Below are 25641 nucleotides of genomic sequence, written 5' to 3' on the forward strand. Positions count from 1 at the left end.
GAAGTCTGGCTCTGTTGCCTGGAGTGTAGTGGCACCATCTCGGGTCACTGCAATCTCCGCTTCCCAGGTTCAATCAATTCTCCTGCCTCAGCCTCCTGAGTAAATGGGACTACAGGTGTGCACCACCACACCCAGCTCATTTTTATATTTTAGTACAGATGGGGTTTCGCCATGTTGGCCAGGATGGTCTCGATCTCTTGACCTTGTGATCCGCCCGCCTCAGCCTCCCAAAGTGCTGGGATTACAGGTGTGAGCCACCGCGCCTGGATGACCCTGTTTCTTAAAGAAAAAAAAAATTAAAATTAAAATAATGTGCAGGAGCAAAGAGAGGCAAAAACTGGCCTCCTCCAAAATGGAGCTGGAGGAGGGAAGTAAACTGAGCCTCCTCCAAACAATTTCCTTTTGTGTAGACAAGAACTGATTTACACTTCCAACAGAGATCCACAATGTGAGTTGGTAAATAACTCAAAACAATGACTAAGTAGAATCAAATAACCTGTACGCCCATTATCTGTGCCAGGCACAATTATGACCACTTCATCTTCACAACACTATTAGCTAAGAAATATTGTTCCATTGCACACATGAGCAAACTGAAGCTCATCGAGATTAAACAATTAATAAAAAAAAATCACACAGCAGGCCAGGCGCGGAGGCCTGTAATCCCAGCACTTTGGGAGGCCGAGGCGGGCAGGCAGATCACCTAAGGTCGGGAGTTCGAGACCAGCCAACCAACATGGAGAAAATCTGCCTCTACTAAAAATACAAAATTAGCCGGGCGTGGTGGCGGGCACCTGTAATCCCAGCTACTCAGGAGGCTGAGGCAGGAGAATCGCCTGAACCTGGGAGGAGGAGGTTGTGGTGAGCCGAGATCGCACCACTGCACTCCAGCCTGGATAACAAGAGCAAAACTCCATCTTAAAAAAAGAAAAATAAAAAGTCACACAGCAGACACACTCTACAGCTTAAGAGTCAATAAAACCCCCACAGAAATGCATATACGGTCGCACATCAAACCACACAACCTCACGGAGAATGGGACAACAGACACACCAAAGCAGATGCCGAATGGTCCCACCCACCTCATAGCAAACACCTTCCCAAACTTAAGAATAACATTTCCACGCCAATGTATTACCATTAGGCCCTTTTCCCACCTCCTCTTACAGCCTCCAACTAAGTCTGATCCTGGTACTGAAAAACACCGCACCCCTCAAGAAGGTAACCGCTTGGCTCTCTGTGCGCAGGCGCAGCATTCTCTCAACACCTCCGACGGCCACAAAGCCACGCCCCCAAGGCCGAGCTCACGCATGCGTACTCGATCATCAGCGGAACCGCCTCCACCCCACTCTTCTTGTACTTTATGCCACAGGTACCTTGTCTCTCAGCCGAGGTCGCCTCTGGATTCAGGTCTCTAGGAGCGGAGGCCGGGGCTGCACATGCGCACTACGAGTCCTCGCCTACTCCCAGAAACCACCGGGGCCCACAGGCGGTGCGGCCAGTGCTTAGGTCGGTGGGCACCTGAGTGGGCAGCGTCGCCGTTTCTCCTTTCTTGGACGGTATTTTCCCAGCGCCACGTCATAATGGGACATTATGAGGCTTGTGTTGCTTGGGGGCCGGGTGGCCCGTCTCAGACGCGTTCCGGGCAGGAGTGGCCAGCTGAATGGCTGGAGGCCCGGAGATCAGTGCAGGTCAGATCCGGCGTCCCGGCCTGAGCTTGGAGGTGGCGGGAGCGGGTAAGCCTGACGACAGTGCGCGCGTAATCAGTGTGTTGGCGTCTGTGCACACAGAAGACGTAGTTAAAATTACTATTTGTGTGCATGGTTCTATCCCAGAGGAGGCGACTGAGGCATTGAAAAAGGCCGTTACGTTTTTAGGAACCAGAGCTGCGCGCTAAACAGTGTTTTCTTTTGACAGTGAACTCTGTCGTTCTTGGAGTTTGTTCAGGAACATGGTTGAAAATGGGTGGCAGTGGGTTCGAGAATCTGGTCTCTGAAGTTTCCCTCCTTCTCCTTAGCTCTGCATTTCCAGGACCCTGTCGCTGTTAAGAACGCTGTTCCAGCACAGTGCGCATTAGCCATGTCTCAGGGAAGTTTTTGTTTCATCTTTGTTTCCTGCAACATCATAGGTTTTAAGTCCTGGGCATGTCTAGTTTTGCTTACTTGGGTGGTCAAGACTGACACAGGGACAAGGTCCAGGTCTTTTATTCAGCAACACATGGGACTATGGGGACCTCTCTTCTCAGAGTCCATGTCCTGTACTTCAGTGTTCATTTATTCACCGAATGAATTATTCCGAATCTCCATTGTCACCAGTCGTCTTTTAAGCACTATTTGGGGATCAAAGATACATTCCCTAGAGAAGATGAGAGCCATTATCTGGAGACTGTCATCTTCTTGAAGTAGAGGTGAATACTCAGTCATCTTTGACATTCTGTACAGCCCCAGACTGAGAGGACGCAGCATAGAAAATGCTAATGAGTGGTTCAGACCTAGTAATGGTAATCTGCCTTTGGAAATTTGGGGGAATGGGAATGTGATTCACGTCTTGAGCATGAAAGTCCAGGTTAACAAGGTCAGGCCATTTACTAGGAACATTAGTGAAAGATAACGTTTGGGATCACAGGTTCCAGTTTGAAGTTGGGCAGCTTAAACGTATTTCCAAGAATTCCACAGATGAAGTCACAGGTTCTGTTCAGGGTGTTTGCATGGTCTCTGAAATTTTGTGCAAAAATAACCAGATTTGATTCTTAGCCTGGTAAGTGTAGTCACCAAGACATTTTGTTTGAAAAATAGATTTTCTTTTCGAAGGGGACACTTTTATTTTCTTTCTTTTAGGAAAAGAGGCAATATTTTCCCTACACATTCTGTTTGTTATGACCGAAGCTACTCGTGAAATTGTTAAATTATATTTATGTATTTTAAAAGAAAAATAAAAAATTTATTATTTATTTATTTATTTAAATAAAAAATAAAAAAATAATAAATTTTTTATTTTTCTTTTAAAATACATAAATATAATTTATGTATAACCATCATATAAAAACTGCAGAAAAAACCATTTGTATCACTTTATTGTTTCTGTATTTTGATGTGAAGTATTTGAGCTTACAGCTTTTTTTAACCACGAGTTTTTATCCCATTTTCTCCATGTTTCCAGTGCTTTCTTAACCCCGTTGATATTTTCACCATCAAGATAGATTTCCATCACTCTTGCAAGTATTTTTTCATCTATTTTTCCCTTTTCTGACCCTCAAAGGAAAAGGATTTCTTGTTTTGATGAAGGATTTCTTGTTACTTAGAAAAGGAAACCAATTTCTTGTTTTGATGACAGTGGATTTGTTTTGCTTGGCTTCACATAAATGGAGTCAAATAGTTTGTGTGTGTCTGGCTTCATTAGCTCAACATAATGTTTCTTGATATTCATTGATGTCCATTATTTGTTGTTGTTCTGCTGAGTATTCCATTGTGTTAATATGTTAGTCTACTTACTCATTTTCCTGTTGATAGACATTTGGGGTGTTTCTAGGTTTTTGGCTATTAATAAAACTGCTATGAATATTATTGTATAGGCTGAGTATCCTTTATCCAAAATGCCTGGGACCAGAAGTATTTCAGATTTTGTGTGTGTGTGTGTTTTGTTTTTTTTTTTTTTTTTTTGAACATTTGCATTACACTTACTGGTTGACCATCCCAAATCCAAAATTCAAAATGTTCCAATGAGCATTTCTTTTTTAATATTACGTCAACACTCAAAAAGTTTCAGATTTTGAAGCATTTCAGATTAGGGATATTCAACCTGTATATGTCTTTTTCTGATCTTTTAGAAGATGTCGTAGAAAAAATACTGGCATCTGGACACAGTGGCACACGCCTGTAGTCCCAGCAACATGGGAAGCTGAGGCAGGAGGATCACTTCAGCCCAGCATTTCATCACAATAGTGCATCATGATCACACATGTGAATAGCCACTGCATTCCAGCCTGGACAACATAGCAAGACCCCTGTCTCTTAAAAAAGAGAGAAAATACTGGCATCTGGAGAATATCATGAAAAATTTAAAAATTATTCATTAAATATATTGTAGTCTGCCTCATTTATGGTGACAGAATTCAGGATAGCAAGAGGTGTGTCTTGAAGCAATCTTGGGGAATCTTGGAGGTGCTGGTAATATTCAGTTTTTTGATCAGGGATCTGCTGATGAGTGGATTGCTTTGTGAAAATTTAACATATTATACACGAATTCATCATATTAATCATGGCTCACTGCAGCCTTGACCTCCTAGGCGCAAGCAATTCTCCAGCCTCAGCCTCCTGTGTAGCTGGGACTACAGGCATGTGCCACCATGCCTGGCTAATTTTTTTTATTTTTTTGTAGAGATGAAGTATTGCTGTGTTGCCTAGGCTTGTCTTGAACTCCTGGGCTCAAGGAGTCCTCCTCTCTTGGCCTCCCAAAGTGCTGGTGTGGCAGGCCAGATCTCACCAAACTCAGGCCTCTATAAAAACTTTCGGTACCGACTGAGTGGTTAAGTTAAATGTTAAAAGCCAGTGCCCTTATACAAAGGCTGGAATGTAACAAAAGTCCACCAAGAGTTTTGCCTAGCCCTTTCCTGGGCCTTAAAGCATGACAAAATAATGAAGGAATTCTTAATTGGACCCATTTAGGATGAAACAGGTTTTATTGGGGGTCTGAAGAAACCCCCTGTGCCTCCACAAACAAGTTTATTGGAGATCTGAAGGAACTCCCCAAACCCCTGTTGTTTAGCAGGAGACAAGATAAAGGTAATCATCCCAGAACCTGAACCCATTTAGATCAAGTAAATTTACTGAGGGTCCAGAGAAAGGTCTTCAAGACTCAGACCTTAGTCATAGATTAAAAGAAGTTAATCACTTACGTCTTTAGATGAATGCACACTTACACATAGACATATAGCTTAGAAGGTATATAAGCTCTGGAAAACTTTGTAATTTAGAGTTGGTTTGGTGATAATTTCCAGGCCTCTCCCTGTAACTGGCTACAGAAATAAAAACTCTCTTCCTCCCCGGTTTATCTGCATCTTGTTATTGGGCCTCAATAAATAGCATCCCGACCCTCAGCTTGATCCAGGAACACTGAGATTATAGGCATGAGTCACCGCACCTAGCCATATTGAAGATTTCTGAAACCCCACATTCAAGTGAGAAAAAAGAAACCTTTTCTGCCCCATGTTTAATACAATAAAGTTTCGATAGCTTTTAACCTATGTACTGTTGTTACAGATGCTGTAAGGGTGTATCTGGAAAGGACAACACAGGACATATGAATGAGGTAATTGGGAATGCCAGTTTTATTATGAGTTGATGAAGTCCCAGGATATCGGAAAGGAAAACTAGCCGTAGGCTAGGCATCCTCAGTTCTTCTCAACTGCTTCTTCATAAGTAGCTGAGGATAAAACCTTATTCCTTACTCCTATTGCAGGCCCTGATGGAGGCAAATACGTGAAATAATAACACATCTGCTGCAGTTTTGACCATTACATTTACTACCCTAAAATGTAGCTGCTAGAGCAAAGGCTACTTTATTTCCTGAGAATTCTATGAAAATTCATACTGAACTGGATAGGGTGGGAATGATTAATATCTGATCCTATGATGCCTGTAGGGGCCTGAATCCCCAACATGGCTTCTTCATCCATATATTTTATATTTAACTGGAATAGCTGGAGTCATGTATCTGGGCCACTGTTCTTTGCTGCTAGCCGAGTTCCTCATCTTTATTTGATGTAGTCTCAATCTCTCATTCTCCATTGGCAACTTCTCACTGGCTTTTGTTACGTGGCATGAACCCCTATGAGGGCAAAACAGAAGATACCAAACCTTCCTAAAGCTTTCACTTGGAACTAGTTAGTGTCACTTCTGTCACATTTTGTTGATTAAAGCAAATTGTAAGTCCAATCCACATTTAATGAAAGGGAGCTACCTTTTATTTCAGCAAAAAAGTAATTTGTAAGTTTTGAATATGTGGATACACAATCTCTGAGCAATACATTTCTTAAATTATTCAGTGTTTTTTGAATCATCCTGTTCATCTTGAATGTTTCCCTTATTAAGTATTTTTCTATATCCAAATTTTAATAAACACTATTTCATAGTATTGCTCTTCAGTAACTTAAATAAGCTGCTCTCATAAGACACAGAGTCCTGATCAGCTCCTCCCAACTTCCAGTTATTTACCTGGGCTCTTCTAAGAAAATGTTTGTCATTTCAGGGATCAGTGACATTCCAAGATATGGCCATTGACTTCTCCAAGGAAGAGTGGGGATTCTCGAACCCCCAGAGAGATTTGTTCAGAGAGATTTGTACCCATCTGTGACGTTGGAGAATTATCAGAACCTGGTCTGGCTGGGTAAGTGCTTAAAGCCCCTACTTCAGCATCTGGTCTTGAGTATGTCTTATTTTTTTATACTGGGAATCTTGGTGAGATTCAGAATTTACACGCGACGTGGAAGTGGAGTGAGCAGCTTTCTTTATTCTATCTGCCAGATATTCTAATTTTTCTGTTTTTATAATGGCTTATGTCCTGATTACAGTGTTGATCTGTCAGAATACCTGAGTAACCAGAGCATAGGCAATTTTGTTTATTTTCACAGGCCTTTCCATTTCTAAATCTGCGATTTCACTGTTGGAGAAAAGGAAACTGCCTTGGATAGTGGGAAAAGAGAAGAGGCCCACTGCCAGGTGAGTATGAAGAACCAACTAGCAGGGGTAAGCCATGTATATGAAAGGCGTAACAGTTCTAGAGGGCAAAGCACCTTTAAGATGTGAAAGATGCTCTCTTCCAATGTTTCATACATACGTAGAAATTGAGGCTCCTTGAGTGTGAGTTCCTAGATGGATACTGATCACCCACCATTTATATCTACTTTCATAAATGCCTCTGGGTTCAGAAATTACAAGTGTGTCTTTCCTCTTTGTATATGGTAAGCTTCCTTTTAAACTCAGGATCCTGTTTCTTACAACTTTTTTTATATTTGGGTCTTTGATACTGTTATTTACTGTAAAATAACTTCCGTAGTGGCCTGATTGTTTGAATGAGTGTATTCATTGGTCATTTTATTCATTAACATTCATTCCCTTTTTAAAATTAGTTGACTGTTGAGAGTCCCTAAGACCACCCCCAGGTTCAAGGACTTACTAGGAGTAGTCACAGGATTGATCACATGGTTGTATTCATGCCTGCAAAGTTAGTGAATAGTCCACAAGAATACCATCATTCTGATGCCAGCTGCAAAGTATGGGGATCCTCAAGACCACGATGAATTCTGACACGAATTGCAAATCCAAAGGTCCCAAGATGACTCTCAGGTTTGATAATTCACTAGAAGGACTCACAGAACTCACTGAAAGCTGTTATACTCATGTTTACAGTTTATTACCATGGAAGGATACGTATTAAAATCAACCAAGGAAAAAGACATAGGGCAGAGTCTAGGAGGACTTCCATTTATGCCCCTACAGTGGAGTCACGAACATTGTTAACTCCTCCCAGCAATGATGTGTGGCAAAATGCACAGAGTATGGCCAACCAAGAAAGCCCACCTGACCCTTGGTATCCAGACGGCTTATTAGGGCACCAGCATGTAGACATGGCTGACTGCTCACATGTCTCACCTCAGTCTCTAGCCCTTCTGGAGGTCACCCTAATACCATGTGACCCAGAGCCCCACATTTGGTAATGATCTTTTGAGTTCATTTTAAAAACCATGAGGGCTTTGTGGTAGAGTCTCCTTGTAAAAACCAGCCCCTCTTGCATGCTTAATGAGGTAAGCCCTCTCCACTGTCTACATACACAGTTTAATCTGGAAAAAACAGTGGGATTCCCACATGTTTAGTGCATAAACAGGCCAGAACTCATTCTCCATAATTAACCAAGGTTCTGTTCTTAACGTTTACAGCAAGCACAGCCAGCATCTCTGATCTTTTGCTTCTAAACAGTAAAAATAACTACAGGTTAGAAGGGTATTATATTTGCCACAGCAAATCCTATTGCCTTTCTTTCATTTTTGATCATGTTGATCAGCCTTCCTGTGATGCCATTTTGACCTCTGCAATTCCCCATAGTACATGTTTTCTTAAGCTCTAAATCCATTTCCTTGCTGCCTTCACTTGACCCTCCTGTTTTTCCTGTTTGCTTAGTGATCTCTTCAATCGCAAAATGTCTGTATCAATGAGAATTCATACCCTGTCTGTCCCTGATTGTGTGATTGATTTTATTGTTTCTATATTATGTCAAATTGTTTCTGCAGTAAAATAATTGGAGGTGACTTCTGTCTGGACACATTAATTCCTTCAGGTTAATACATACATATATATACAGAAACTATCATTTTCCTCTTTGTGTTTTGAAACTTGATGTATAACTTAACACATAAGTCTGCATCTTGTTCTTTTCACTTAATACATTATCCTGCAGGTCAGAAAGCAGCTGAAGTTCAGTCTTTTTTTAGTAGCTGAGTAATACTACAGATATAGATATACCATGATTAATTACGAGAGACATAATTTGTTTCCAGTATGAAGCTTATTTCCATAAGCATTCTTATCAGTATATCCTTAAAAACTGGTATCTTAATTTCTTGACTAGGTGCCTAAAGGGGGATTGAAAGGATAAAAGACATGTGTATTAAGTTAGTTTAATTTGCTTCTGTTAGTTGATTTTTTTCCCTTTCAGATGTGCCAGGTGCAGAGACTAAGGAGTTATCTGCAAAGAGGGCTATTAATGAAGTATTATCTCAATTTGACACAGTGACAAAATGTACAAGAAACATATGTAAGGAATGTAGAAATGTATACTGCCACGGTACGCAACTTACTCTCCATAAGAGAAACCATACACGAAAGAAATGCAATCAGTGTTTAGATTGTGGGAAATACTTCACTCGTTGATCAACTCTCATTCGGCATCCAAGAATCTACACAGGAGAGAGACCCTGTAAATGTAACGAATGTAGTGAAACCTTCAATCAGAGGTCACACCTTACCCAGCATGAGAGAATTCACACGGGTGAGAAACCTTACACATGTAAGGAATGTAGGAAAACCTTCAGCCAGATGACTCATCTCACACAGCGTCAGAGTACACATACGAGACAAAAGTTCCGTGACTGTGGAAAGGCCTTCAGCACCCATTCTTCCCTTGTTACTCATAACAGAACACACAGTGGAGAGAAACCATATACATGCAAGGAGTGTGGAAAAGCCTTCAGTGCCCCCTCTTCCCTTGTTACCCATAGGAGAATACACAGTGGAGAGAAACCCTATAAATGCCATGCCTGTGGGAAGGCCTTTAATACTTCCTCAACACTTTGTCAACATAATTCATACTGGTGAAAAATCCTTTCAGTGCAGTCACTGCGGGAAGTCCTTTAGATACAGTTTTCACCTTACTCGACACTAGAATGTGTAATGGCAAATGTTATCAAATAGCCAGTACTCAAAATGTTAATTCTGATTATTCCACATCATGACCAGTACTTTGTATTCTGATTCTTTTAAAATATGCTTTCTTAGTTTGTGTGGAATACTTCATTGCACTTTTAATTTAACTTAAAAATGCTGTCCCTTGATGATACATATTTGTTTGTAAAGTGTGTGTTGAAGTCTTTTGCAGATTATTTTTTAAATTAGAGGTTTTTCTTAGCTTGCAATTATGAAAGTTGTTCACCAGATTTTGGAAATATTTTCTACTGTTCTGTAACCTACCTTTTCATTTACATAATGGTGATAAAAGCTTTAAATTGATCACATCCAATTAATCACATTTTTTAATGGTTATGCTTTTACTTATTTTTCAGACAGGGTCTCACTCTGTTACCCAGGCTGGAGTGCACTGGTACAATCATGGCTCACTGCAGTCTCTGCCTCCTGGGCTCAAGCAGTCCTCCCACCTCAGCCTCCCAGGTAGCTGGGACAACAGGCATGGGCCAGCACACCCAACTAATTTTTTTTTTTGAGACGGAGTTTTGCTCTTGTTGCCCAGGCTGGAGTGCAGTGGCATGATCTCTGCCTCCCAGGTTCAAGCGATTCTCTTGCCTCAGCCTCCCGGGTAGTGGGGATTACAGAAATGTGCCACCATGCCTGGCTAATTTTGTATTTTTAGTAGAGATGGAGTTTCTCCATGCGGGTCAGGCTGGTCTTGAACTCCCAACCTCAGGTGATCCACCTGCCTTGGCCACCCAAAGTGCTGGGGTTACAGGTGTGAGCCACTGCCCCCAGCCCTAATTTTTATATTCTTTGTAGAAAGGAAGTTTCACCATGTTGCCCAGGCTTGTCTCAACCTCCTGAGCTCAAGCAGTCCATCTGCCTCAGCCTCCCAAAGTGCTAGGACTACAGGCAAGAGCCACCGAGCTCAGCCTAGTTATGCTTTTTATGTTCTAAAACATATTATTTATCCTATGCTGAGCTTACATACAATTTCTTACAAGTTTTCTATAGCTGTTTTTTATTTTTACCTTTTACAGATAGATCTATTTCATGTTTTTATTATGGATAATGGAGGAGATAAAGGTTGAAGTATATTTCCCCCCATATTATTGACCCATAGTAACACCAGTTTTGGGAGATGGCTTTCATTTTCTCCCTTACATTGTTATTGGCACCTTTTGCAAAATTCAATTAACTATCATGGGTACACTTCTGAAATAATCTGTTCCATTAATCTATTTGTCTTCTCAGCAGTTCCACATTGTCTTATAGCTTTAGAGGAAGTCCTGAAATTTGGTCGTGTAAGTCTTCCAGTTTTATTGTATTTTAGCAAATTTCTCTAGGCTGGGTATGGTGGCTCATGCCTATAATCCCAGCACTTTGGGAGGCCCAGGTGGGAGGAGCACTTAAGCCCAGAAGATCAAGACCAGCCTGGGCAACATGGCAAGACCTTGTCTCTACAAAAAAATTTAGAAATTAGCAGCACATGACTTGTAGGAAAACAGCCTTTTGCATAGCAAGAGTAACACTGTCTTGAAGTGAAACTGCGATAATGATCAATGTTTGACTCCTGCACAAGACAGTCCTTCAGCAAGATCAAGAAACAATGACTTTAGCATAGATAACGCCTCATAAAGATACTTATCTAACTTTCCCACTGGGTCATGAGTTTCAAAAGAGGGTCTGAAAAGTGATGAGCTGCATGCATATGTTCTACCAAAAAAGCTTGTGATATTGTGGGTACAGGAATCCACCATCTCACAGCTACTGGAGAAACTACTTCTGTTCTGACATCCCTATTAAATGTTTCTTTCTGAGAGGTTGGATTTGCCAGGCTTTCTTCAGCTTTTCCATTCCCTCAACCTTTGCAGGTAGGTTTGCATATACTACTTACTGTGGAACATGAATATGCATTTTTATATAAGGTGACAGATGCTGAAAACCAACAGGCAAAAACATATCAGATAAAGAGAAATCATTATTATTCATTGGCATTACACAGTGTGGGAATAAAATGCCAAAAGAATTACTCTGGGTCAGGGGCTGGCAAACTTCTTTTTTTGAGACAAGGTCTTGTTCTGTTGCCCAGGCTGGAGTGCATAGTGTGATCACAGCTCACTGCAACCTTGAACTCCTGGGCTCAAATGATCCTCTCACCTCATCCTCCCAAGTAGTTGGGACTGTTGACACATGCCACCATACCTGGCTAATTTTTCTGTTTCTTTATAGAGATGGGGATCTCCCTTTGTTGCCTAGGCTGGTCTAGAACTCATGGTATCAAGTGATCCTCCCGCCTCGGCCTCCAGTGTTGGAATTACAGATGGGAGTCAGAGTGCCTGACCCAAACTTAATCTAAAAAACCAGACAAGGCCAGGTGCAGTGGCTGACACCTGTAATCTCAGCACTTTGTGAGGCCAACATGGGAGAACTGCTTGAGCCCAGGAGTTTGAGACCATCCAGGGCAACACAGGAAAACTCTGCCTACAAAATACCTATTTTTAAAAATTAGCATGGCATAGTGGCACATGCCTCTGGTCCAAGCTGCTCAGGAAGCTGAGGTAGGAGGACTGTTTGAATGGGAGGTTGAGGCTGCAGTGAACCATGACTGTGCCACTGCACTCCAATTTGAGATGCCATCTCAAAAAAAAAAACAAAAACACACACAAAAAAAAACGGACAGTAAATACAGGTGTTGTGGCCATATAATCTCTGTTGCAACTACTCAGCTCTGCCGTAGTGAAGCAAAAGCAGCTGTAGATCATAAATGCAATGTGTAACAATGAGACTTTATAAACCAGGCAGAAGGCTGGATTTGGGTTTTAGACGCTGCAGTAGGCAAAATGGGGTATTACATAAAGATAAAGGTATGATTCATAAATAGAGGGTTAGTAGTATGTCCCTGTAGGTCAAACAAGATAAACAACAAAAACGTCTGGAAATTCAAGATATTTGCAAAAATTTTTTAGGAAATTCTGATCCAGCTTACCAAATTATATAAAAACAGGGAGATTTTTACCATTGCAATCTAGTGGCTTAATAGACTTATTTAGAAACATGTATCCAAAAATGTAGAATACGTTCTTTCAATGTTCATGGACCATATATAGAAATCAATCTTGTACTTAACCACACACACACACAAATGTCAAATTAGCAGGGCGTGGTGGCTCATACCTGTAATCCCAACACCTTGGGAGACCAAGGTGGGTGGATCAGAAAGTCAAGAGCTCGAGACCATCCTGGCCAACATGGTGAAACCATGTCTCTACTAAAAATACAAAAATTAGCTGGGCGTGGTGGTTTGCACCTGTAGTCCCAGCTACTCAGGAGGCTGAGGCAGAATTCCTTGAACCTGGGAGTGTGGAGGTTGCAGCGAGCTGAGATTGCACCACTGCACTCCAGCCTGGTGACAGTGCAAGACTGTCTCAAAAAAAAAAAAAAAAAAAAAGTCAAATTCAAAAAGGGAGGTATTTTCAGGCCACATTTACTAATCATAATAAAATTAAATTTGAAATTACATCATTTAGGATGCTTTTGGCTGCGAATTTACAAAATATCCAACTAAAAGTAACTCAGCAATCAAGGCTTATTTTTCTTACATAACGAAGCTTCAAAGAGGCAGTTCCAGAACTGGCCTAGTAGCCGAGTCTTCTCAGGCTCTGAGTCAGCTTCTCTGAGGTCTGCTTTTTTGTTTTCTTGGTTTCAGGATAGCTGCAGCAGCTCCAGGCGTCACGTTCTCATAGAAAAATGTTTAAAGGCAGGAAGAGAGGGAGGAGGAAGTCTTCACTATAAACCTGTCTCTTCCAAATGAGGAAAATCTTTCCCAGAAGCCCCAGCAGATCCTACTTAGCAAGACTGATACTGGGCAGGCCATGTGTGCTGCACATGAGGCTGGAAAATTAGCATCTCATATCCTCAGTCTAAGCAAGACACAGATGCTGCCAATTACAAGGGGAACTGGGTATGGCTGCTGGTATGGCAACCACTGGATGTCTGCACCAGTCACATAAAACAGTAACAACATGGAAAGCAAGAAATCCTCTCCTACATTTAGATTATTTCTGGATCAGGAAGAAATACAAACAGATTATTGTAAGATGGTCACTTTATTTAATCATTTTCTGTTATTTTCTTCTTTCACTGCCTGGGTGTCTGGTAGTCTTGAATAGTACGTTTAGTGCATGAGTTTAGCTTTCAGATTTTCATGTATATGCATGCATTCAAAGGCTGTAAAAATTACTCCAGGGTACCTTTGACTCTCCCCATTACCCTCACATCTCTTTAGCCACATTTCACATCTCTTGGCATGGTAAATTCTCAATTCATCCTTTTCATTACCGTTTATGATAATTGCATGATTTATTTCCTTGTTAAGCAAATAATAATTTGGCTGTTAAAAAATTTTTAACTTGTGAGAAAACTAAAACTTTTCATTCTTTTCAATTACTACACTGTGGTAGAAGATGTGATTCTGGAATGTGTTCTGAAATAAAATTTCTGCCAACCTTTCCCTGCTTCTTTGACAATCATGGTCTGAACAATTTACATCCATAAAATTTTCTTTGATATGAATTTTCAGACTTAGGATAAAGGACAACCTCTGAATGAAGGCATTGTCACTGGCATTACATTCTTCAAGTCTTTCTCCAAGAGGGAGGAGTAAGTTGTGATTAGCCTAAGCTAGTGGGCTTTCCCCATTACTTTCATTCATATGGTTGCTTGCCAACATAAATTCTCTGATGATTAGTAAGGGGTAAGTGCTGATGGAAGGCTTTTCTACATTTATTAGATTCACATGTGCTTCTCTATTATGCATTCTCTGAGGTTGAACAGTAGTTGAATCATGACTCAAGGTCCTCCCACATTCCTTATATTCATAGGGCTTTGTCTCAGTATGAATAACCTGATGATGCATCAGTTGTGAGCAGTGACTAAAAGCCTTCCCACATTCCTTACATTCATATGGCTTTTCACCTGTATGAATTCTATAATGTACAGTAAGATGTGAGACCCGTTTGAAGGCCCTACCACATACCTTACATTGGTAGGGTTTCTCTCCACTGTGAATTCTCTGATGTTGCTTGAGTTGTGAGCTCACTCTAAAGGCCTTTCCACATACTTTACATTCATAAGGCTTCTCACCGGTATGAATTCTCTGATGTCGTATAAGAGTTGAGCCTTGGTTAAAAGCCTTCCCACATTCCTTACATTCATAGAGTTTCTTGCCAGTATGAATAGTCTGATGTTGAATCAACTGAGACCGATGACTAAAGGTCTTCCCACATTCCTTGCATGCATAGGGTTTTTCACCAGTATGAATTCTATAATGTACTTTGAGATGTGAGATCCGATTGAAGGCCTTGCCACATTCCTTACACTGATAGGGTTTTTCACCTGTGTGAGTTCGCTGATGTTCAATCAACTGTGAGCTTCGACTAAAGGCCTTCTCACAGTCTTTACATTCATATGGTTTCTCACCAGTATGAACTCTCTGATGTTGTATAAAATTTGAACCAGAATTGAAGGCCTTTCCACATTCTTTACACTCATAGGGTTTCTTACCAGAATGAATATTCTCATGTTGAATTAGTCGTGAGCCATATTTAAAGGCCTTCCCACATTCCTTACATTTATAGGGTTTCTCATTAGTGTGAACTGCTTGATGATTAATAAGGAGTTCTTTTTGCCAGAAGTCTTTTCTACATTTATTATACTGAAAAGGTTTTTCTCTAGTATGAATTTTCTGATAAAAAGTAAGGGATGTATGCTGGTCAAAAGCGGGCATTTCTTCATGTCTGATGATCATTTGATGGAAATGTCTATCTGGATTTCCCTGTTGTCTGTCAAACTGGCTTCTGCATTCCCAATCATCTTGGAAACTTGAACACTCGAGACCGTAACTTGTAATGCTTTCCATTAGCTCCCATTGGGGTGATTCGACTTCATAAACATGCGGCTTTGGAGATAATTCCTTGGTATCGTATCTGGACTCCAACACTGAAAAAGAATGAAAAAAGCAAATATGTTTGGTTTTTATTTTTCCAGATAAAGGAACTATAGTAAGAACTGGGAGGGTTTAGACTCAATGCCTATTAACTCTTGAATATAGCTAAGCCATTAGAAAACGGGCGAGTAGAACAGTGAAAGGAAAATACCATAAATCAGATGACGAAGTAATCAGAGAGGTGATAAAAGCAATTCTGAAATGTTAGTGTCAGTCTGGGCATGGTGGCTCATGCCTGAAATCCCAGTGCTTTGGGAAGCCAAGTAGGGAGAATCACTTGAGGCCAGGAGTTTAGACCAACTTGGGCAACACAGCAAGACCCCATGTCTACAAAACCATTTTTAAAAATTAGCTAGTTGTAGTGGCATGTGCCTGTAGTCCTAACTGAGAAAAGCGGACTCATTAAGCCCAGGAGTTCAAGGTTGCAGTGAGGTATGATCTTGCCAGTGCACTCCAGCCAGGGGACAGAGGGAGACCCTTTTTCTTTTCTTTTTGAGACAGTCTCGCTCTGTCACTCAGACTGGAGTGCAGTGGCGCAATCTTGGTTCATTGCAACTGCCAACTCCCTGGTTCAAGCAATTCTCCTGCCTCAGCCTCTTGAGTAGTTGGGATTACAGGTGTGTACCACCATGCCTGGCTAATTTTTTTACTTTCTGTAGAGATGGGGTTTCACCATGTTGGTCAGGCTGATCTCGAACTCCTGACCTCGTGATCTGCCTACCTCTGCCTCCCAAAGTGCTGGGATTACAGGCGTGAGCCACCACGCCCAGTCGGACCCTGTCTTTAAAAAAAAAACAAAAACAGAATTGGTATGGGTAAGAATCACTGCTGAAACATTTTTTAAGACAATATTTCTGTCAGACTCTAGAAAAGATAAATACAGAGTGACAGAGAGCAAAGCAAATCATTGGTTTGAGGGTCTGTGCAGGAAGGAGCACAAGGGAACTTTTCAGGTTGAGGGAAATGTTCACTGTCTTCATTGAAGTGATGGTTATGTGGGTGTATAAATTTGTCAACACTCAAAACTAATTTACAAAATGCATTTTATTGACTGTAAATTATGCCCCAAATAGAGTGAATTTTTAAAAAATGATGGGGATTTCAAGATGAAAAGAGTTCAGGAGATGGATGGTGATGATGGTTGTATAACAGGGTCAATGTACTTAATGCTACTGAACTACACTTAAAAATGGTTAACATGGTAAATCTATTTCGTCACTGTTTAAAAAAATAAAAATAAAAGTGAGGGAGGAAGTGTGTGGTTGGATCTGCAACCTGCCTCAGCGCCTGGAGGACATGTGGGAGAATGAGCCAGAGGAACATGCTGGGACAGTGGCAGCCATTCTCCTATGTCAGCTGGCAGTTGGAATAACATGGCTGCTGTCTTCCTCTGAGAAGCTTTTTATATCTGAAGTTTAGCTGAACACCATGGCTGAAGCCCATTGTCAACTAAATGACATTTCTTAAATGTCATTCATTTACCTGAACCTTACCATTTCTTAAAGGTGACCTTGGAAAAAGAAGGGGTTTGTTCCTTGTTTAGAGGATTAGGCCCAAGTGATTGGGGGTGGGTCCTTCTAGAGCAACATATTTTGCTGCTTATTCAAACTGCGTGAAAAAGTTGAATTACGGTATAATGGACTCTGATTCTACCCAGTACATGATTTCAGCTACAGTGGCAGGTTTTACTGTAATTACAGCAATCAACCCCAGCTGACTTAAAAAGACTTAGGTATAGCTTGATGCAAGGAACCATGGGAGAAAGAGAATGGGAGAAAGCTTCTGAATGTCTTCATGATGTGTATCGAACAGATGGCCTTGAGGACTTTACAGGCACATGCCTGTTTCATATGGTGGCATATCAGATACTATCACTCCTTTTGTTATTTGTGGAAATGTTAAGCTAAAATTACTGGAATGTAAGATTGCTTCTACAATGGAAGGCGATAAAGACTGTGAAAGAAACATCGGATTTTGCGGAAATAATGCTGGCTGCTGTTACCTCAAAGACTCGTGCCACAACTGTAGTTATCCACATGACATGGTAAGAACAAGACTATGTAAACAGGACACAAGTAAGATTTTTTTTCAGACCTTGTGTTTGGCTGTTCAAGAGGAAGGTTACGGGTCTCTACTGTGGTCTAACAACTAGTGGGACAGTTTCCAAATACAGCCACCTATCTACCTATGAGGGCACAGGTCTACTCAGTGATTAGGACGTGTGGCAGCCATCTTACAAGAACAAAAAGGAAAACCAAGAAGCTGCCGTGGACCATGGAATATTAAAGCCAGCCTGGTGTACAAAACAAAACACGTCTGGGACAAGCTAACTGCCTAACTGGGCTTCTGGTTGTAGAAATCAAAGTGATCATATATTACTTGGTCTTTCTGGCAATGTGAACAAAATCTTGGCTGCTTCCAAGGAAATGGCTTTTTAAAGCACTCCTTGCTCCAAAATGCCATTTTTTCTACCATATTCACCTTGCACAGTTGAGCTCTGTTGAGTATAGTGTTATTTATTCCATGAACACTTTTCTACTACTGTAAATAAAGCCATCCCTGATTAAATACTATTGTATAACCATCCAAAGATATAACCCACAGTCATAAATTTCTAACTTCTTGCTTCTATTTAACTTGTAAAGTTGCAAAATAGCAACAATAACGAGGTCTTCCGTGTTTTCACGTTTCTTTACAAAATCTGGCACAGTATTTTAAAGTTATTTGGGCAGAAGTCACTGTTTTGTGCAACCAATGAAACATGTAAAAATCTTAGTCTTAGCATTAAAATATTTTATTTTCCACTTCTAACAGATGCTTGATATTTAGCATAATTTGGACATTTAAATAAATACAAAAAACTCAAATGGCGATAGTTAGAGACAAACTATTAACAGTTTGGGACAGCAGTAAAATGTTGATTTTTGGTCACTCCGGTGATATGAGCACATCCTCATACCTTCCCTAACTTTGTGATACATGAAGACAGCTAGAATTCAACTGTCTTTTCAGAGATTTATTATGAACCTGCCTGTTAATCATACCTAGATTTCATTTGCTTAAAGCGGGGAACATTTGCCATTTCTGAATTTTTCTCTGCTTATTTTCACAGTAAGCATTTGAGCCACGACATTATATTAACATCAAGGACAGTATACAATTATAGAAAAGGCGCCCTCTGCTGTCTAATTCCACAGGTAATTTTTTACAGTTTTGTAAATGAACAAAACTGTAAAAAAAAATTTTTTTTTTTTTTTTGACAGATTCTCACTTTGTGACCCATGCTGGAGTGTAGTGGCATGATCTTGGCTTACTGCAGCCTCGACCTCCTAAGCTCAAGCAATCCTCCTGCCTCAGACTCCTCACAGGTGGGCACCCCATGCTCAGCTAATTTTTATATTTTTTTGTAGAGATGGGGTTTCACCATATTGCCCAAGCTGGTCTGAAACTACTGGGCTCAAGAATCTACCTGCCTTGGCCTCCCAAAGTGCTGGGATTACAGGCATTAGCCACCATGCCCAGCCTAAAAATACTTTTTGATGAGAATTTTATTCCAGTTAATGTGCTAAAAGGATACTACTTTTAAATGTTGCCACTAAGTTCAAATGCACCTTTTCATACTTTTAATAAACATGTTTATGATAATTCTGTTGAGACTTCTGGCTAAGGATGTTGCTGTACCGGCATATAAAATGTGTACAATTAAACCCCAGTGTGATACTACTCATTTCAGTATCTAGAGTGGTATATTTCATGCAGCAGCTTTATCCCAATATGGCTCTTTGTGAACGCACTTTATAGCATTTATTTTATTTTTTTTTTTTGAGACGGAGTTTTGCTCTTGTTACCCAGGCTGGAGTGCAATGGCGTGATCTCAGCTCACCGCAACCTCCGCCTCCTGGGTTCAGGCAATTCTCCTGCCTCAGCCTCCTGAGTAGCTGGGATTACAGGCACGTGCCACCATGCCCAGCTAATTTTTTGTATTATTAGTAGAGACGGGGTTTCACCATGTTGACCAGGATGGTCTCGATCTCTTGACCTCGTGATCCACCCGCCTCGGCCTCCCAAAGTGCTGGGATTACAGGCTTGAGCCACCGTGCCCAGCCTGTAGCATTTATTGAGGGTGAAAGAGCAGGAGAGAATTCTATGTTAAGTACTTTTATAAAAACACTGGTCATTTACTAAACAGAACCAGTATTCATAACATTTGTCTGGGTTTGAGATATGTTGTTTTGCAGCTCTACTCATTATAGTGACCCCAACATTAAAGAAAATTAACAAGCTTCTTCTGCTCTCAGCAGTGAAAAACAGTACCCTCTTAAATTCTGTCAGCATGTCACATTTATTGTAATCAATAGTAACTGGATGTTTCTGAGGTGTTTTGATTGGACTCAAAAGTATTACAATCAATTTGGAGACAAAAGAAAAATCTACATTTTAGTTTAAGTATGACACTGATGACTTAAAAACACCCTATGTATAAAAGTTCTATAGAAAGTTTGCCTCCAAAACAGTTTTCTTTTTGTGAAAAATGGGGTCTCACTCTGTCGCCCAGGCTGGAGTGCAGAGGCACAATCATGGTGTACTACAGCCTCAACCTCTTTGGCTCAGGTGAGCTGAGGTGATGCTTCCCGCTCAGCCTTCTGAGTAGCTGGCATTACAGGCATGAGTTACTACAGCTGGCTGCAGAAAGATTTTAATATGTAAATCTATTAACACGACGTACTAACTCTGTGCCCACTCAAATCTCTTTTCTATCATGTCCTTATGTTCTTCCGACTTTTATATACATTGACTTCTATGCTTCTCCTTTTAGAAACATAAAATTCTTGTTTTGTTCTTAGTTTTTGTTTTAAAAAACATTTGAATGTGTACCCTTGCTTATGTGAAGAATTATGACCTACCAGTCATCGCTAAATAGTCAATATGGTAAGAGTTGGTACTTTTTGGTTCATGTGAGGTTTGGCATTCTTGCATTTATGTACATGGATGTCAACTGTGTGGGCTTGTTCTGTATTTACGTTAACTAGCTAACTTTTACTGAATTGTTGAAACTAAAAACGTTAAAAATATGCTTATAAAAAAGGGGGAGGGATTACGTCCAAAGAACCCAGGAGCCAGTGTGAAAGGATGTCACCAGCTAAATTTGGAAAAATATGAACGTTGTGATAAATAATGATAATGGATAATAATCTGTTACAGACTAGGAGAAGCTTTCTAAGAGGAGTAAAAGGATGCCACCTACTCTTAATCCATTTGATATAAATGAAGAAACAAACGGTAAAAGGAAGAAAGCTCTTCTTTACAGGGGTATGTGAACTAATAAAGAAAGAATAATAAAGTTTTTAAAAAATCACTATTTTGTAATTATTAATCATATCTGATCCAAGAGAAAACTATCAATGAATTCTGAAACTAGCAGGTTTGTGAGGAGCGCAATATTTATATCCTCTCAAGGTAGATTATAAAATCATGGCTTAGCAAACTAACACAGGAACAGATAACCAAATACTGCATGTTCTAACTTATAAGTGGGAGCTGACACACGGCCACATAGAGTGGGGCAACGAATGCTGGGGCCTTCTGGAGAACGGAGAGTAGGAAGAGGGAGAGAATCAGGAAAAATAACTAATGGCTACTGGGCTTCATACCTGGGTGATGAAATAATCTGTACAATAAACCCCCATGACACAAGTTTACCTATTTAACAAACCTGTACTTCTACTCCTGAACTTAAAAAAAAAATTTAATTAAAATTAAAAAATAAAGAAAAATGGTCAAAAGATACATCTTTCCAAAGAGAAAATACTTTCCTCAGGAGCCACCGTATTTGTACTCAGTCTAGCCCTATATTGCAGGTTGAATTTTTACATGTTTCACAAGGAAGCAGCAGCCACCTTTGTCGAATGCTGCTGACGAGCTGAGGAAGACAACACTTAAGACATAAGCTTTGAATGTAGCAACTGCACGGAGGATTTTCTAAGACAAAGGGCCACTTCCAGCTGACCTGATACCTGAACTGGCTGCTCCCTTCTCACTGATACCTCACTCACCTGGGCACAGGCCTCCAGCCACCACCCTTTCCACCATCCAGGGCTCTCTGCCTTGCTCTAGGAAGGATATCACATCAGGTTTGGAAATGGCCAGACCTGGAGATAAGAAGAAACATGCCACCTGGTTATGCTGTAGGGGGCCCCAGAATTCATATCCAGGTCCTGGTCATCAAACAGGAGATGCAGTTGCAGAAGTGCCAGGAGAAGATGGGACAGTTGCCTGACGTCAGGGGAAGATGTAGCTTCAGCCAATAGTGCTGCCCTTTAACCCCTCAAAAATGACCAGTCATAAAACTGAAAAGCCCCCAAAACTGATCAGGAAGGAATAAACATGTCCAACGGTAACCTCCAAACTAACAGACTAGATCACCTTACCCAGTGAGACCAGGTTGCTGTAGGTCTCCAACATCACGTCTCTGTACAAATCCCTCTGAGCAGGTGCCAGCCACTGCCATTCTTCTTGGGAGAAGACTATGGCCACATCCCTGAACAATTCTGACCCCTGGAATGACAGGCACGTATGATATATATGTATTTCAATGGATCACAGTGGGATGAAAGGAGGTGGGGTGGGTCTCTGCAGGGGCGGGGGTTGTTTGGTTGAACAAGAAGGGTGGGACTGAATGTGAAAGGTGACATTAGATATGGGTATGAGTAAAACAGAATGTTCAAATGTTCTCAAACACTCCTTGTAACTGCAAGTCACAGTTCTGTGCACAGGTCTGGGATGAAAATGGAGTTAAATGGAGTTTTCCTTATAGTAAGAAACAGTGTAATAACGCACACAGCACACTCTGTACTTGGCATACAATAAATTCTCAAGGTGAGACCTATCATTTCTATCCTTTGGAATAACAATAAAATGTATTTCTCATGGACTTTCCCCAAATATTTTTTTTTAATTATAGAAACGTTTTCTATCTTAGATACAGGATTTTCATATAAGTCAAGAATTTCTTGGAGATGAAAGTTCATTATGTCAGAACATAACATAACGATTTTTCTTCATGGGAAAAACCATGGAGATCACTTTTACTGAGTACAGTTTTCTATCAAGTGAAACTAAAGACTCAAGCATCCTCTTATTTTGGGTCCAGAGGTTGGATCAGATCTCTACGGCTTTTCCAAGCCCTGACCACTCACCCTTCTAGCTGATCATCTCACTTGCCATATCACCCACCATTCTCAGCTCTGTTCTTTTCTTGCTCTTAAGCTAAAGAAACTAATGGAGACTGTCCCAGCTTCATATGCTCTGTTCGACATCAAACTAGACTTTAAATCTGGCATAGAATCTCTGATGGATTCCCAGTCAAACATTAATTACATATCCAATCATTAATCATTCCCAAAGCAGGGCACTGGACCACATTCTTAAATTGAAACCAACCAACATCACCTCCCCTGCTTTTCTATATGTGATTGCTCCTAAGTGTTCATTTCCATCTCTTCAGTTCTTACATGCTCTCATTTCATACAGGGAAGTGGGTTTCTCCTCCTAGCAGAAGAAAACCATCAGGAGATACAGAATGCTACAGAGAATAAATCTGTGGGCATTTACGAGAGGAGAGGACAATAGGAGAGGGGACGCGCTGTCTGGTCCTTTTATTCCCTAAAACGGGAAAGTCTGGGAACCAGATTCCTGGATGGAACCCAGGTGGGAAGTTTCAAGATAAGAAAAGCAAATATTTATGGGATTTTAAAACTCACAAGGGACATGACTTTTAGAATTTCAAGGGCTGACAGATCTTCCTCCTGGTTCCTCTCTTGGGGAAAGGCAGGGTCCCACGACGGCAGAGCTGGGGTAGGAAAGAGCAAACATGAGAGGCTAGGCTTGCCTCACAGCTCCTAGAATGCCAAAGTTACAAGTTCCCACCTGCTTGCCCTCCGCCCACCAAGAAAACGAGAGAGAGGTGAGACAAAGGGATCCTCACCCAACCCCAGGAAACCTGCTTTAGCTGCTGCAAGAAGGGAAACCAGTGGTCCTTTCCTTCCCATTTCCCCTAAACATAGTGTTTCTGTTTTGTTGCAGATGCAAGTCTGAGACAGGGATGCTGAAGGCTGTTCTAGTGACTGAGACCCACATGTTACCTCAAGGATGAAGAAGGCTTTCCTCAAGACAGGGAGCATAGAAGGCCTGCATGATTTGGATAGCCCCAGCCTAAAATAAAGCCTTTCCAGGACTAGGCCATTTAACTCTCTCCTGCAGCAAATATAACATATTCCGAAGTCTACTTGGCTCTTTTCCCAAAGGCCAAATTTACAAAAAGCTCCACAGCCCAAACTGAGTCTCTGTAGACGCCACTTCATGGAGCATGCCTTGCATCAACAAATGGGACAGTTACAAGAAACAGTAAGAGACAAAATTTACAGGGGGCAGGCCCAGCGCTCCACTATCAGCACATAAATGTGCTCTTCCATAGAGACGCAGCAGTACACAAAGCTGAATGCCCAATAATATTTGCCAAATAACAGAACTGAAAATTAGTACACAAGTAGGCAAGTGGTTGAACCATTTTCGGCATAACCATATAACGGAATGCCAAGTGGCTATCAAGAATGAAGTTGGGCAACATTAACTAACAAGCAAAGATACTAACTACTGGATCATTTGAGAACATTCAGCAAAAAGAAGTCAAACTCACTCACGAAACAAAACCAAAGAACTGGAAGAAAACACACCCGAGTGTTTGCAGTGTTGTCATTGAACCAGTTCTTGAGCTCATTGTTAACAAGTATTTTATAAAGGAGTATGTAAAGTGTCCATTGCATTACAAACATTTAGTTCTAAGTAATGTGTAAGTGAAATAATTATGAATGTTGATTAATATAATGTAATAGGCAGCCTTTCCTTATTATGACCACTTTTATAAGCATTATTTGTATTAACTGCACGATATCCTATTTACACAGGATAGTCTGTGTTTCATTCAAGTGTTTCCCCATTGCTGGACACAGAATTTGAACAAGGTCATATAAAATCTTCCCAAATGTAAATTCTTCTAAACTAGCTGTTCTAAATCCTCTGGGGTCTTGCAACTCTCTGAAAACGTCATGAAACAAGATTTCCTCTCAGATTAAAAAAAAACAAAACAAAAACACGCATAACAGTGAATGCAAAACATGCGCAATTTCAGGGGGTCGGGGACCCCTGTGCACCCACCTAAGGGGTCCATGCACCTGAGCTATGAGGCTGGACGCAGAAAGGGGGCGCCAGCTACCGCGTGCCGCGAGGGCCGGCGGGAAATGTAGTCTCACGCCGGTAAAGCCACAGAGAGACGATGGGGCGAGACGGCTCGGTTCTTCTTAGGCCTGAGACCCAGCCGGCCGCGGCACCCGTTCCTACTTGGACCCCAGAGCGCCTGGAAAGCTCCGGAGCCCCTCACCTGCCGCCTTCTCGGGTCCAGGTGCCACCACGGCCGCACCCCCGGCAACCCAGAGCGCGCTTCCACTTCGGTACCGGCGGACTCGCAGCGCACATCCGGAAGATAGCGCAGACGCACAAAGCACACTGATGCTGCGCCATGATAGGGCCGGTACCGCAGTGTCTTCTGGGAAACGTAGTCTCTAGACTTACAGGTAGTAGCCTGGCCCTGAGGCCGGATCTCGCGATGTTTAGGGGTGAGCCGGTCGCCTTGGTTGCCTAGTGCTTGGAGGACCGATGTGCTTATGTTTGAGTCCCTGGGTCTTTCACGAGGGACTGTGTGCTGGTTGTACTATCTGCGTGTGATTCTCTAGAGTGATTGTGGATGAGTGACCGAGTTGGCAAGGGACCGTCACTGTGTGTGCCTGATTGTTGTTACGGTGTGTGGTGGTTGGTTCTGAATCCACGTGGGTCGTTGAGTGTGTGACTGGGACGGGTTAGCGGTGGATACACAACTGTATGCAGCTGTGGAAGATTCCCTCCTCCATTAAGTTCCCATTTCCGTGGAGCAGCAGTTTTACCAGAAGGTTTGGAAGGAAGCTTTAAGCTTGGAAATGTAAAAGTTTATCTGGTAACTAATTTTAAACATTACATCTATGGTGAATTAAATGTGGGTTATGAAGGAGGATGCAAAATAAACGTTATAAAGATGTAAAGAAGTTTTCCTGTTATGGGGCGGCATCTCTTGGCCAAATACCAGAC

The 25641-nt window shown here is 41.4% G+C and overlaps 1 protein-coding gene and 1 long non-coding RNA gene across 4 annotated transcripts; one reads left to right on the forward strand and one right to left on the reverse strand.

The window, feature by feature from the left end:
- Positions 1-1345: 1345 nt before the first annotated feature.
- LOC110568826 (uncharacterized) lies at positions 1346-20821 on the forward strand. Its single transcript, XR_010339070.1, has 4 exons — positions 1346-1736; positions 6247-6384; positions 6629-6716; positions 13168-20821. It is a non-coding gene; the product is annotated as an uncharacterized LOC110568826 (long non-coding RNA).
- ZNF582 (zinc finger protein 582) lies at positions 7395-24992 on the reverse strand. 3 transcript variants are annotated; one of them, XM_012465319.3, is made up of 5 exons: positions 24902-24992; positions 23226-23314; positions 21894-22020; positions 21519-21614; positions 7395-15458 (listed from the first exon to the last, which is right to left on the reverse strand). In XM_012465319.3, the coding sequence occupies exons 2-5, from the start codon at positions 23232-23234 to the stop codon at positions 14137-14139; spliced, it is 1554 nt and encodes a 517-aa protein (XP_012320742.2). In that variant the 5' UTR covers positions 23235-23314; positions 24902-24992; the 3' UTR covers positions 7395-14136. The 3 variants fall into 3 exon arrangements, with proteins under 3 accessions (XP_012320742.2, XP_064223422.1, XP_064223423.1); XM_064367352.1 differs by having other exon boundaries at positions 24679-24992; XM_064367353.1 differs by lacking the exon at positions 21519-21614 and having other exon boundaries at positions 13129-15458; positions 24679-24961.
- Positions 24993-25641: the final 649 nt, after the last annotated feature.

Source organism: Aotus nancymaae, unplaced genomic scaffold, assembly GCF_030222135.1.
Source record: "Aotus nancymaae isolate 86718 unplaced genomic scaffold, 86718_ANA_hifiasm-v0.15.2.pri h1tg000069l, whole genome shotgun sequence".
Lineage (NCBI taxonomy): Eukaryota > Metazoa > Chordata > Mammalia > Primates > Aotidae > Aotus > Aotus nancymaae.

Excerpts from the sequence above, each read along its gene's own strand:
- ZNF582 (XM_064367352.1), bottom strand. Across the intron at positions 22,021-23,225 it reads TTCTAAAAGTCATGTCCCTT|GGGTCAGAATTGTTCAGGGA; the intron begins GTGAGTTTTAAA and ends CTGTCATTCCAG. Across the intron at positions 15,459-21,518 it reads GGCTGGAGGCCTGTGCCCAG|TGTTGGAGTCCAGATACGAT; the intron begins GTGAGTGAGGTA and ends ATTCTTTTTCAG.